This window comes from Bos taurus, chromosome 10, assembly GCF_002263795.3.
Source record: "Bos taurus isolate L1 Dominette 01449 registration number 42190680 breed Hereford chromosome 10, ARS-UCD2.0, whole genome shotgun sequence".
NCBI lineage: Eukaryota > Metazoa > Chordata > Mammalia > Artiodactyla > Bovidae > Bos > Bos taurus.
In genome coordinates this window covers 47,399,140-47,412,332 of record NC_037337.1, presented here as the reverse complement: position 1 = coordinate 47,412,332, position 13,193 = coordinate 47,399,140, and the positions used below count along the sequence as shown (strand labels likewise).

The 13,193-nt window shown below is 46.3% G+C and overlaps 1 protein-coding gene across 10 annotated transcripts in view; it reads left to right on the top strand.

The window, feature by feature from the left end:
- The window catches only part of TLN2 (talin 2), a 495,231-nt gene that overhangs the window by 330,532 nt on the left and 151,506 nt on the right, over positions 1–13,193 (top strand). For all 10 annotated transcript variants that reach the window (XM_024997998.2, XM_024998001.2, XM_024997999.2 and 7 more), the window contains 7 exons: positions 264–365; positions 1,381–1,457; positions 4,197–4,377; positions 5,278–5,391; positions 8,358–8,466; positions 9,223–9,431; positions 11,489–11,587. In XM_024997998.2, the coding sequence (XP_024853766.1) occupies positions 264–365; positions 1,381–1,457; positions 4,197–4,377; positions 5,278–5,391; positions 8,358–8,466; positions 9,223–9,431; positions 11,489–11,587 (891 nt within the window). The remainder of the gene's footprint in view (positions 1–263; positions 366–1,380; positions 1,458–4,196; positions 4,378–5,277; positions 5,392–8,357; positions 8,467–9,222; positions 9,432–11,488; positions 11,588–13,193) is intronic.

The following is a 13,193-nucleotide window of genomic DNA, read 5'->3' as shown; positions in this document are numbered from 1 at the left end:
AGCCTTGGAAATGTGGGATATAAAATAAAACTCGAGAACTCATCAGATTGTGGTGCCTCGAATACTGAGGTCACCAGTCAATACAACTTTCCAGGTTTCAGAGCCCTACCATTGTTTGTTGAATACGTTTTAGGGTGTTGTATTTAGGGGAGATGAGCAAGAACAGTGAATCTATGCCAGAACTTGTTCCAAGATTGGGCCCCCTCACCTTTGGAACTGGTGATGTGACTGTATTTCTTCTAACGTGAGTTTTCCCCCCCTAGGATTTTGGGGAGTATCAGGAAAGCTACTACTCCGTACAGACCACTGAAGGAGAGCAAATATCCCAGCTGATTGCAGGCTACATTGACATCATCCTCAAAAAGGTATTTCATACTGTGCAGATTAGACAGCACTTCTTTATTTAAAAGTCTCAGTTTAGATGGTGTAGCTACCTGGAAAATAAAAAGCTCATGTAAAGTACTTGATGCGCTAATGGAATCTTTAGCATTAAGATTGCTTGAGTGTGCAGTCTTTGACCACGTATCCATTTCTGATTTTGCTGCAGCTCACATTTGTGTCATTGACTGCCAGGTAGTGAGCAAGTGTATCATTTAGCTAATGAATGAGCCTAGCTCACCCCTCAGCATCTTCCTCTCTAGGTAGTTGTTACGTTTTCCTCTCTAGAAACTGGGTTGAGGGCCTAAAGATTTACTTTCATTTTTTTTCTTTCTCTCTCATCCAGTTTTAATGAGGGGGAGGGTGTTATATGCCATAGTGGTACATAAAATAACCTTTCCTAAGGTTTCAAGATACCACCCGCTGAAATAGCCAAGTTCTAGTAGAGTATTCGGAGAAGGCAATGGCACCCCACTCCAGTACTCTTGCCTGGAAAATCCCATGGATGGAGGAGCCTGGTAGGCTGCAGTCCATGGAGTCGCTAAGAGTCAGACACGACTGAGCGACTTCACTTTCACTTTTCACTTTCCTGCATTGGAGAAGGCAATGGCAACCCACTCCAGTGTTCTTGCCTGGAGAATCCCAGGGATGGGGGAGCCTGGTGGGCTGCTGTCTATGGGGTCGCACAGAGTCGGACACGACTGAAGCGACTTAGCAGCAGCAGCAGCAGCAGCAGTAGAGTATTAGTGTCTTAATTTTAACTATATGAAATTGTCTGTGCAATAATATATACAAAAGGCACTATATATATATATTAAATATTACATTTCTTTTTCATTATAACTATTGATTTTATTCACCTATCACTTATTCAATATCCCATACAAGGAATTTGGGATCAACCTTAACGTACCTGCTTATGTGGCTCATTTTAAAAGGCCTCCTTAAAAGGATCTTGTGTCAAGACCTGCTAACTTTCATGTTTGTCTTGTTTTACCTCAGAAACAAAGTAAAGATAGATTTGGACTGGAGGGCGATGAGGAGTCAACTATGTTAGAAGAATCTGTCTCCCCTAAAAAGTAAGTGTATTTAAGATGAGGGATAACTGCCTTCTCCCAGCATGGGCAGGTTTCCTAGGCCAACTCTGGGCCGGTTGCCTGAAGTCCTTCACGTGGAGGGATGATGGATGAGACAGATGAGTCTTGCTTCTCAAAGTGTGGTCCCCAGACCATTGTCATTCACTGTTGAGGGTGTCCTGTTGGGGTGAGGGCGGCTGGGGGTTTCAGGGAGACACGGAAGACCATGTGGTACTTAATTCCATCTTTAGACATGGTAAGCCTTCATGTCCCACTTTGAATTTCTGATTTAAATCTCATAAACTGCATCATTATCATCAAAGCCTGGAGAGTGAGTTCAGTTCTGTATCTTTTGGGCTAGGGACCTACCCAGTAGGGGAATTTTTGTTTATGAGACGCTAGTTACTGCCGTGCTTGATACACATGTCATGAGGTAGCAAAAGGAAATGGTAAAAACAGGGACTCTGGAGCCAGAGTTACTAGGTTTCAATCTGGGGTCTGTTTTTCAATGTGTGGCCCTGGGGGCGTTATGAGTTTTCTCTGTCTCCTTCATGAATAATGATTGATAGTACTACCTCATAAGTTGATTTCGATGCTTGAGTTCTTAATAATGATTATAAAACAAATAAAGCACATTAAGCAATCTCTTGATTGTAATACATATTTGCTATTTTTATCATTATTTTAAATTTAGAGCAGTCTCAATTTAGCCCCGTTTTGTGAATGAGGAAACTGAGATTTATTAAAATTTAGGAATAGGCAAGACCTGTTGAGAAGCCTGTTCACCCACCCCCTTGATGTTCATGGAGCATTGTAGTGACAGTTTTTCTGGTCTATACTGTGTGTGTCCATCTTGCTGTCTTACTTGATCCCAGCAACATCCCCCATGGCAGAGGTAGGCTAGATCTTGTCATCCTCAGACCGTGGATGAGGAATCTGAAGCTCCTGGAGGTCAGTTGAGATGTACACCTGGGGCCGAGCCAGGACTCGGATTCAGGTCTGCGACATCTCCTCTAGGGCGCTGTCCTAGGGCAGCATCTTGAACTTGCCCAGTTGTAGTCACTGTTTCTCCACCTTGGCTGCTGTGTACCACTTTCTCACAGTTTGCATCGTAATCCCCTTGAAAGTGTTTCTCTATTTGTCCCCTATTAGTATACAACTTTGGAGAAGGCAATGGCACCCCACTCCAGTACTTTTGCCTGGAAAATCCCATGGATAGAGGAGCCTGGTAGGCTGCAGTCCATGGGGTTGCTAAGAGTCAGACACAACTGAGCAACTTCACTTTCACTTTTCACTTTCATGCATTGGAGAAGGAAATGGCAACCCACTCCAGTGTTCTTGCCTGGAGAATCCCAGGGATGGGGGAGCCTGGTGGGCTGCCGTCTCTGGGGTCGCACAGAGTCAGACACGACTGAAGTGACTTAGCAGCAGTAGCAGCAGCAGTATACAACTTGGAGCCAAATTTGATGTACTGCATTTCAAGTGCTGTTTGGTACCCTCTGGCAAAAGACTTGATTTCTTGGAGTTATTAATGACCATCAGATGAATGTTAGTAAGCTAGTGCTTCCTAATAGGGTCAACTGTGCGCTTCACAGGATTCCACTGCACTTGAACTTCTCCTAGGAGAAGCTCAGTAAGTGTCTGTGCCCTGAGTGCTGGGACCCTCCCCTGCCTGGCACCACTGCAGCCCCTCCCCACTGCGAGGGCATCACAGTCCAGGGAGATCCTCATCACGAGATCTTTCACTTCTCCCTGAATTAGACATTGGCTGAGATCTTGGAATGTAGCTGAGCTCTGAGAGGAGCCTTAGATACACCCTCTCTAGTGCCAGTTCCTCTGCAGATGCTAATGTCCCTCCATGGATACCTGTCGATTGGTACCCTAACTTGACTCACAACCTTTGCCCTGGGCAACAGGAAGTACACTGTGATGGTTCCAGAATCCTGGGACAGAGGCTCCTATGCCTTAACACAGCTACTCACCAACCCTGCCCCACTCCCTCCCCACCCCGCAACACAGACTCTCCCATATTCCCTGTGGGTTTGTCCTCTGGGTTATCAGAGTCTTACCCTCATGTGCTCAAAGTCCTTGGCACTCACCTCTCATTCCAGGAAAATATCAAGAGGTAAAAACTTGAAATTTTTTTTTACTAGATGCTCTGGGAGTCTTCCCAGACTTAAGTTGACATCATTTGGACGAGGTACCAAGGTCAGCCAGTCATCAAGGCTCCACAGGTGTTGAAACATCCTCTGTGGTCAGTGGCTTTCCACCTGGGAAAGGAGAGCTAAGCTGAGGGAGATGTGAAGTTCATTTCCACATTTCTTCCTTCAAACTAAGGATTACTGATCTCTGTCCCCAGGGCTTAGAATAGAACCTGGCATGCAGTAGATTTGTGTTGAATGAATGCTATTTCAGGTAGAATTTACCAAATACTACATCACTGTATCCAGAACATTCACTTAGGCCTAGAACGTCATTGCTTTCTGTGTCTTTCTGAACAGCTAATAGCATAAAGCCAGTAATTAATTACAGTACTGATTATATCAAAGGATTCATTCATCTCAGGGTTTTGCTGAGCATTTGAGTGCTGTTACCTCATTCATGATCCTGTCTATATTTGCCTCTTTTAAACTGGTTGTCATAGCATGCAGCATGAACACTGCTAACACCTGTGGTATCAGGCGCATTGACACTCCATGTGAGCGGCCACCTCGCAGTGACCAAAGCTTCTGTTCCCCGCAGGTCCACCATCCTGCAGCAGCAGTTCAATCGCACCGGGAAGGTGGAACATGGTTCGGTGGCCCTGCCAGCGGTAATGCGCTCTGGCTCCAGCGGGCCTGAGACCTTCAATGTTGGCAGCATGCCCTCCCCACAGCAGCAGGTCATGGTTGGGCAGATGCACCGCGGTCACATGCCCCCGCTGGTGAGGCTCCCGGGGGCCCTGCCCTGTGCATCACTAGGCTGCCCTGGTGTCCAGGGAGCGATACCAGCCTGGTGATGGGTTGTGTGTGTTATCCCCACGCTTGCTACTTCCCATCTGCACCCTGGCTCTTCAGCTCTGCAGTCCCAAATGCCCAATTCCCAGTGTGTTTTCTTTTAAATGGGTGGCTCTGGCAGTGCTCTGTCTAGGACTACAGGTGTCCTCAAGGGCTGGACAAGAGCCAGTGGCCTCTCCACGTGGTTTGTGAGTGAGGGCTAGGATCCTGCTCGCGAACTTGCTCATCAGCCCAGTACCCCTCAGAGAGGCTCAGAACTAGTCCAAGTCCGTTCCACTCCACACACCCCCCGAGCACATCATTGGTTTCTTACACTGTGCTCCTCTGCCTGAGTCTCTCTGGAATCTCATGCTTTGGACAAGAACTTTTTGAAAGCAGAAGAGCCTGAAAGCCCAGAAGTGATTTGACTGAAGAAGCATGTTGACTGTATTGTAGGTTTGGGTGAAATCTTTATTTACTTACCAAGAATTCAAATCTAACACCCACATGATTCCTGTGCAGGGGAACTTCTGTTCTGAATACTCAAGGGTTGGGGCCCCTGAGCTCCCAGCAGGGGACTCTTTCTGAGCCTTCTTGTCAGCTAATTACACTCTCTACACTCTGCTGATTATAATCACTCTATTGCAAACACCCCTATTTAGTATTCTATTCATGTGTCACAATACCTATTTCCAGCCCCAGTTGAAATAGGAGGTGGTTCAGGCAGTTTGTTGAGAGGTACTCTGTACCGCTGTGTCTTGATCCCAGATCCAATTTCCTTGCTTACATAGAGGCTCTGTTGCCAGGCCAGGAGCATGGTGTGATCCCTGTGTTACCTACCTTTGCAGACCTCAGCCCAGCAGGCCCTCATGGGGACCATCAACACGAGCATGCACGCTGTCCAGCAGGCCCAGGATGACCTCAGCGAGCTCGACTCCCTGCCACCTCTCGGCCAGGATATGGTGAGGGTCATTCAGCACTTTTTTTTAAAGAATATTTTCTTTTTTTAAATATTTATTTATTTGGCTGTGCCAGTCTTAATTGCAGCACATGGGATCTTTAGTTGTGGCCTGTGGGATCTGTTTCCCTGACCAAGATTGAACCCAGGCCCCCAGCCTTGGGAGCATGGAGTCAGCCACTAGACCACCAGGGAAGTTCAGCATTTTTATTTAATGTCTCTGCCCTCACAGAAAATGGGATTCTGTACTCTGGCTAGATTCAGTGAGGTGAATCTCTGTCTCCAGCTGGGTGAGGTGCCAATCCATATTTTTTTTAAGAGATGGAGTCCCTGTCTTTAAGCTGCACCCAAGGAAGAGGGTACTAGTGGTAAAGAACCCACCTGCAATGCAGGAGACATAAAAGATACTGATTTGATCCCTGGGTTGGGAAGATCCCCACTCCAGTATTCTTGCCTAGAGATTCCCATGGACTGAGGTGCCTGGAGGGCTATAGTCCATAGGGTCACAAAGAGTTGGACATGACTGAAGCAATTTAGCACTTAGCACAGGAAGAAAGAATCATAAAATGCTACGGGCTATTGGCAGTACCCCTTTAGGCTAAGAACTTAGACTCAAGTGGGGCCCACATTCCAGGCCTACGGCTCAGTGGCTATGTCTTCTGGGCAACTTTCTCTAAGGTCCACTTTGTTATCCCTGAGAAGGGCTGTTGTGAGGGTTGACAACACAATCATGAAAAAAAAGTTCTTCCCTTGTGTGTGGGCTTCCCTTGTGGCTCAGCTGGTAAAGAATCTGCCTGCAATGTGGGAGACCTGGATTCGATCCCTGGGTTGGAAAGATCCCCTGGAGAAGGGAACAGCTGCTCACTCCAGTTTTCTGGCCTGGAGAATTCCATGGACTGTATAGTCTCTGTACTGTTCTCTATACTGTTCTCACTGTATAGTCCATGGCGTCACAAAGAGTTGACTGAGCACCTTTCACTTTCACTTCACAAAGTTCTTAGCCCCGCACCTAACACAGTGTGAGCCCAGTGAGTATTAGCTGGATTTGTTGTTAATCCCGGTGGTTCTCACACTCAAGCAAACCTCAGAGTCATCCAGAGGCTAAAAATGGGCCCCTCCCCCATTTTTTCTGACTCAGTTGGTCTGGGGTGAGGCTGGAGAATTTGCATTTCCAGCAAGTTCTCAGGTGCTACTGCTTGTCTGGGAACCATGCTTTGTGAACTGCTGGGTTCGTACTACTGAACTTTTCAGTGAGGCAGGGCGTTTAACTGCCTTCCCATAGCTGCCATTGCATGAAATCATCTAGTCCCTTGCTGTTTAAATTGTGATCCCCAGGCCAGCAGCCTTGGCAGCACCTAGGATCTTTTGAGAGGTACAGAATCTTAGGCCTGCCTCCGCCCTTCTGAATCAGAATCTATGTTTTAGTTCCCAGCTGTTTTGTGTACACAGGGAAGTTTGCCAAGCACCGGCTACCATTGTCATTCTCTGTCCCGCTTTGCACATTAGAATCACCTGAAAGGCTTAAAGGACAAAGCCTAGGGCCCAGGTCAGACCAAGCAGATCAGTGTTGCTGGAGGTGGGGCCTGGGTTTCCATGGTGTTTTATCTCTTTATGATTCTCATATGCAGCCAGGGTTGGAAACCATGGCTGTAGTACTGCCTGGACATCACAGGGGCAGAACCAAGACACAGTTTGTAGCCTCGTCTCATCCAGTCAGGACAGCTGCCTCCAAGTTCTCTCTGCTCAATGTGTTTTTCATTTGTGTACCTGTAAACCTGAAGGGTGCAGCATCCTCAAAGCTGTTTGTCTCAAGTCTCTGAAGTTATTAAGTATTTTGCTTTCAGGAACTTGAGACTAAAAATACATATGGCAGCCTCCCATATCCAGCATAGTTGGGAGAGGGAGTTTTTAAATATCTGGACTTAATATTCTTGCTTCACCAACTTTTGAAGAATTAATATATAAAATATTTTAGTGCTAGACATACTCTGAACCAAGATTAATATTTGGGGACTATTTGGGGAAGGAGACCAGAACCATCTATTACCATGGGATCACCATTGCCAGTATAAGCACTCATTGGCTAAGACCAGAAATGGCCAAAAGCAGAATTTGCTAAGAGTCACATGAGCATAAAGTATAAGAACTAGAAAGGTTTCAAAAGACCACTGAGTTTTTACAGTAGAAGAAATTTAGGCACAGGAACTGAGTGAAGTTTGCTCAATGTCATATGACATATTATGGATCCAGAGCAGGAGTCCTGAAGACCACCCCTCAAAATCCTGCCAGTAAAGGTGCACATCAGCATGATATTCATGTCATAAAAGACAGTTGCTACACTGAGAGAAGACTCTCAGCTAAAATACCCTGATTCTCACTCCATTCTCTAAAAAAATGAAGTTGAAAATTAGCAACAGTTGCTGCCAGTGAGTTTCCCAGGTGACTCGGTGGTAATCTGCCCGCCACTGCAGTAGACACAGGAGATGCAGTTCAATCCCTGAGTTGGAAGGATCCCATTGAGTAGGAAGTGGCAACCCACTCGAGTTTTCTTGCCTGTGAAATCCCATGGACAGTGGAGCCTGGAAGGCTATAGCCCATGGGGTCAGAAGGAGTCAGACATGACTGAGCATGCACGTTGGTGCCACTGGGCAGTATTATTATAAGATACTAATTATCTCCATTTTTTTAACTGGATTTACCTATGTAAAACCATAGAGAGTTTTGTCTCCAAAATCTTAAATAAAAGGTAGCCCGAGTAAGAAGCATTGAGAATTTTCATTCCATGTGGCATGAATGAATGAGCAAGAGACCTGTTAAGGACATTGTTAAAGATGACGTAAGGGCCTCACAGGTGCCGGCCCAGTGAGAGGAGTGTGGTCAGAATGCTGGTCTCATTTTATGGCACGGCTTCTCTGGTTTCCTGGGTAACCCTGCGCAGCGATTGTGTCATGCAGTTATCTGGTTTTGCAGGCGTCCAGGGTGTGGGTTCAGAATAAAGTGGATGAATCCAAACACGAAATCCACTCTCAAGTCGATGCCATCACAGCTGGAACCGCGTCAGTTGTTAACCTCACAGCCGGTGAGTCCTTGAGGGATTTGTGGTGTATTGTGGTTTTGTTCAAAAAAAAAAAAAAAGAGAGAAGTTCTTAGTCTTTGATTGAAGCAACAGATTTTTCCTATTCTGAGAGAAGAGCCTATTTTTAGGCCCTCACAATGCTTCAAGCATTTTCTCCACCTGACCCAGGAGAAAGGCGGGGACCCTCTCTTGCCTATGTGACTATATCATGCACCCTCAGTGAAAAGCACTTACTCAGCTCATTGTCCATCAAGCTGCTGGACATACTTCAGAGTTTATTGAGGCCAGTTTCTGCCTTCTGAGAGCTTACAGTCTCAAAATGGTTTTGTATGACTAGCCGTCACGGGTGCCTTCCTCCATCTTGTCTAACTGTGGTCTTCTCTGGATTGCATGGCTCTCAGCCTCGCATGGTCAAGTGAGAGCCAGGGACGATCTTGGCATCACCAAGCAGCCTTGCAGTGTTTCGGGGACAGAGTTGACCTCTCCAAGCTGCTGACCTTGGAGAGGCCTTCTGAAAAGGACTGTGAGATGCTAGTTTTAAAGGTGTTCACACTCAGAATCTCAAAGTGTGAGACCTCAGGGTGAAAGGACCTCATGAAGAGCAGCCTTGGAGATGGGGAGACGAGATGCCTGACTCTTGCAGGATGTCGCAAGCGGGTGGGGGTCTGCTGCCAGTGTCACCCCCTGTCTCATGTTACCCTGGGCTCTCTGCAGCCTTCACCGCCCTTCTCTGATGGTGTCAATCCTTCTCTGTCCCAGGTGATCCTGCGGACACCGACTACACTGCCGTGGGATGCGCCATCACCACCATTTCTTCCAACCTGACGGAGATGTCCAAGGGCGTGAAGCTGCTAGCAGCCCTCATGGATGACGAGGTGGGCAGTGGGGAGGACTTGCTCAGAGCCGCGAGGACCCTCGCCGGGGCTGTGTCAGATTTGCTGAAAGCTGTGCAGCCAACTTCTGGAGAGGTGAGCTTTGGGGTGAGCAGTCACTCAAGGTTCTTTTTTTTAACTTTTTATTTTGTGTTGGGGTATAAACAATTAACAATGTTGTGGTAGTTTCCAGTGGACAGTGAGGGGACTCAGCCATGTATATACATGGATCCATTCTCCCCCAAAGTCACTCAGGCTCTGATGAGGTAGATGCAGCCTTTGAGACCCATGAGACTCTTGCTTCCCTAGCTGCTCCTTCCATCCCAGTGGCTCACGTTACCACACTGCAAGGTTTGGGGTTGCTGAACTGTGTGCAGAAGCTATGGTGCAGCCTTTGATACTGGCTAAGCATTACACGGAGTACATCAAGGCTGTATACTGTCACCCTGCTTATTTAACTTATATGCAGAGTACGTCATGAGAAACGCTGGACTGGAAGAAGCACAAGCTGGAATCAAGATTGCTGGGAGAAATATCAATAACCTCAGCTATGCAGATGGCACCACCCTATGGCAGAAAGTGAAGACGAAAGTAAAAGAGGAGAGTGAAAAAGTTGGCTTAAAGCTCAACATTCAGAAAACTAAGATCATGTCATCTGGTCGCATCACTTCATGGGAAATGGGGAAACAGTGGAAACAGTGTCAGACTTTATTTTTGGGGGGCTCCAAAACCACTGCAGATGGTGATTGCAGCCATGAAATTAAAAGATGCTTACTCCTTGGAGGGAAAAGTTATGACCAACCTAGATAGCATATTGAAAAGCAGAGACATTACTTTGCCAACAAAGGTCCGTCTAGTCAAGGCTATGGTTTTTCCAGTGGTCATGTATGAATGTGAAAGTTGGACTGTGAAGAAAGCTGAGCACCGAACAATTGATGCTTTTGAAATGTGGTACTGGAGAAGACTCTTGCAAGTCCCTTGGACTGCAAGGAGATCCAACCAGTCCATCCTAAAGGAGACCAGTCCTGGGTGTTCACTGGAAGGACTGAAGCTAAGGCTGAAACGCCAATACTTTAGCCACCTCATGCGAAGAGTTGACTCATTGGAAAAGACCCTGATGCTGGCAGGGACTGGGGGCAGGAGGAGAAGGGGACGACAGAGGATGAGATGGTTGATTGGCATCACCAGCTCGATGCACATGAGTTTGGGTGAACTCCGGGAGTTGGTGATGGACAGGGAGGCCTGGTGTGCTGTGGTTCATGTGGTCACAAAGAGTCAGACATGACTGAGTGCCTTAACTGAAGCTTTACTCTGCTGAGAAAAGTCCATATAGTTAAGACTATGGTCTTCCTAGTAGTCCCATGTGGTTGTGAGATCTGGACTATAAAGAAGGCAGAGCACCAAAGAATCGATGCCTTCCAACTCTGGTGCTGGAGAAGGTTCCTGAAGGTCTCCTGGATAGCAAGGAGATCAAACCAGTCAGTCTTAAGGGAGATCAACCCTGAATACTCATTGGAAGGACTGATGCTGAAGCAAAAACTCCAGTATTTTGGTTATCTGATGTGAACAGCCAACTCTTTGGAAAAGTCCCTTATGCTAGGAAAGATTGAGGGCAGAAGAGGAGGATGTCAAAGGATGAGATGGCTGGATGGCATCACCGATGCAATGGACATGAACTTGGGCAAACTCTGGAAGATGATGAGGGACAGGGAAGCTTGGCATCCTGCAGTCCATGGGGTTGCAAAGAGCTGGATATGACTGAGCGACTGAACAACAACAGGCTCTTAGAAGGAAGCCTCCCTTCCCCCACCCAAGGCTACTTGATTAGATGTAACCTGAGAAACTAACACACACATGACAAATACACATGTAAAGGGAATACAAATCTGTACCCTAATTTCCTACCAGTTGAATGAGGCTTGTTAATTGATCGTTTCAAATCTATTCAGACATTGCTGGTTTTGAGCAATGGTAGTTCCTTGCACAGATTCCACAAGCACATGTATGTCTCCTGTCTGGCAGACAGTTCCAGAGTTTATTGGGCTGCAGGAGGAAGCCAGCCTGTAGGACTCCTCTTCCTGCGCTGCCCTGTCTGATGCTGCTGGGGAGGCAGTGCATTCTCTTTCCCACTAAGATGTGCTCTGTGTTTGTAGCCTCGACAGACAGTTTTGACCGCCGCTGGAAGCATAGGACAAGCCAGCGGGGATCTTCTGCGGCAGATCGGAGAGAATGAGACCGACGAGCGATTCCAGGTAAGATATTTGCAGTCCATAATCTTGGACCCTAAGTGATGGTCTTAGACCCAAGCAGGGAGAAGGTAATGAAAAACGGAGTCTTCCTTGAACTGACAAGAGAAGGGTGAAGGTGGATTATCTTAGAGTGTAATCTTTTATGTGTTAACGAAAAAAAATTTTAATTGAAAAACTCAATTCACTTACACCATACATCACCACATTGAAACATCTGCTTAGCTGTTCTCACTAGTCAGCATGCTGCCCTTTCTTTAAACACAAACATGGAAGGAATAATGTCACAACCATCCTTATATCAACCACCCAACTCTACAATTATCCACTCATGGCCAGTCTTGTTTTATCTATTTGGGGCAGTTTTGAATTGCATCATTCTTGAGTCCACATGTAATAGTGAAAACACACGCACTCCCATACACTCTGCTCCCACATAGCACAAGCATTCCATTGTGTTGAGAGCTTTGAATGTGTCTGTGTCATATTCAGAACCACAAGTGTGGCAGAGAAGTCCCTTTTGTCACCCACCCCCCCTTTTTTTCAATACCAAAGACATATCCTCTGGGGACCAGCTGTAGCCACTGTCTGCAGCTGGCTGGATGCACTGCCAGCTCAGACAAGATCTCAACTTGTCTGCCTCCATTCCCAGCCCCCGCAAATGGGGTGGGGAGGCCTCCTGCTGGGGATCTTCAGGCCAGATGAACTCCTCTTCTCACATACTTATGGGCAGATGCCTTTCATTCCTCTTCCTACTCCTCCTAAGTCTTAATTTTACAAGTAACATACAAATACGTTCTCATTAAACTGCTGCAGTCCAGGTTTTCAGGAAGGTACCCTTTTCTAAATCCTATGGCAGGTTCAGTGTTTGGAATTTCTGTAGAGTTTAGAATAAAATCATCCAGCTTTCTATTAGCATTCCACTTGCCTCAAGGGGGGCAATTTTGCTTGCTATTTCATCTAGAACTACTGGATTTCATCACCTCGAGATGCGTTAGTTACTCTAAGATATGATCGTGTATGTTGTGGATACATTAAACATGCCCCTTCTCCTCTACTTTCCACATTCCTGGGGTGCTGGGGACACAGGACTCGTTCAGATCCTGCATTAAGGCTTGAACATTCAGTGCATGAACATTCATGTGATCAGGGAGGCTGAGACACAGAATGGGTGGTAGGGGTATTCCTGGAAGCCATTTCTGTGCTAGCGTGGCCAGTAATAACTGTAAACAGAACTAACTGTAGACCACATAAATACAACCTGCTAAAGCCAAGCTAATTATGTCCTCATCCTTCCTTCCCCTTGATTAGATCCCCAAACACATGTGTTGTCCTATGGATTTTGTATTAGAGCAAGTAGTTCTTTGTAAGTAGGTACCTACTTAGAAATTGGTTAAATATGAGATTCATCCGTTGGTTTACTAGGCTTAATTATCCTGAAGCAGTCAACTTATTTTCTAATGTCTGGGAATAGTTGAGAGGGAAGTCACAGCTCTTTCTTAAAGCATCTCATATATCCATGTGGGTTCTTGGTTGTTTTTTTTTAAATAGATTTTTCCCCTTTTATTCTTTGACAAACTGTTTCCATCACGTGTAAATATAAACTCTGCCT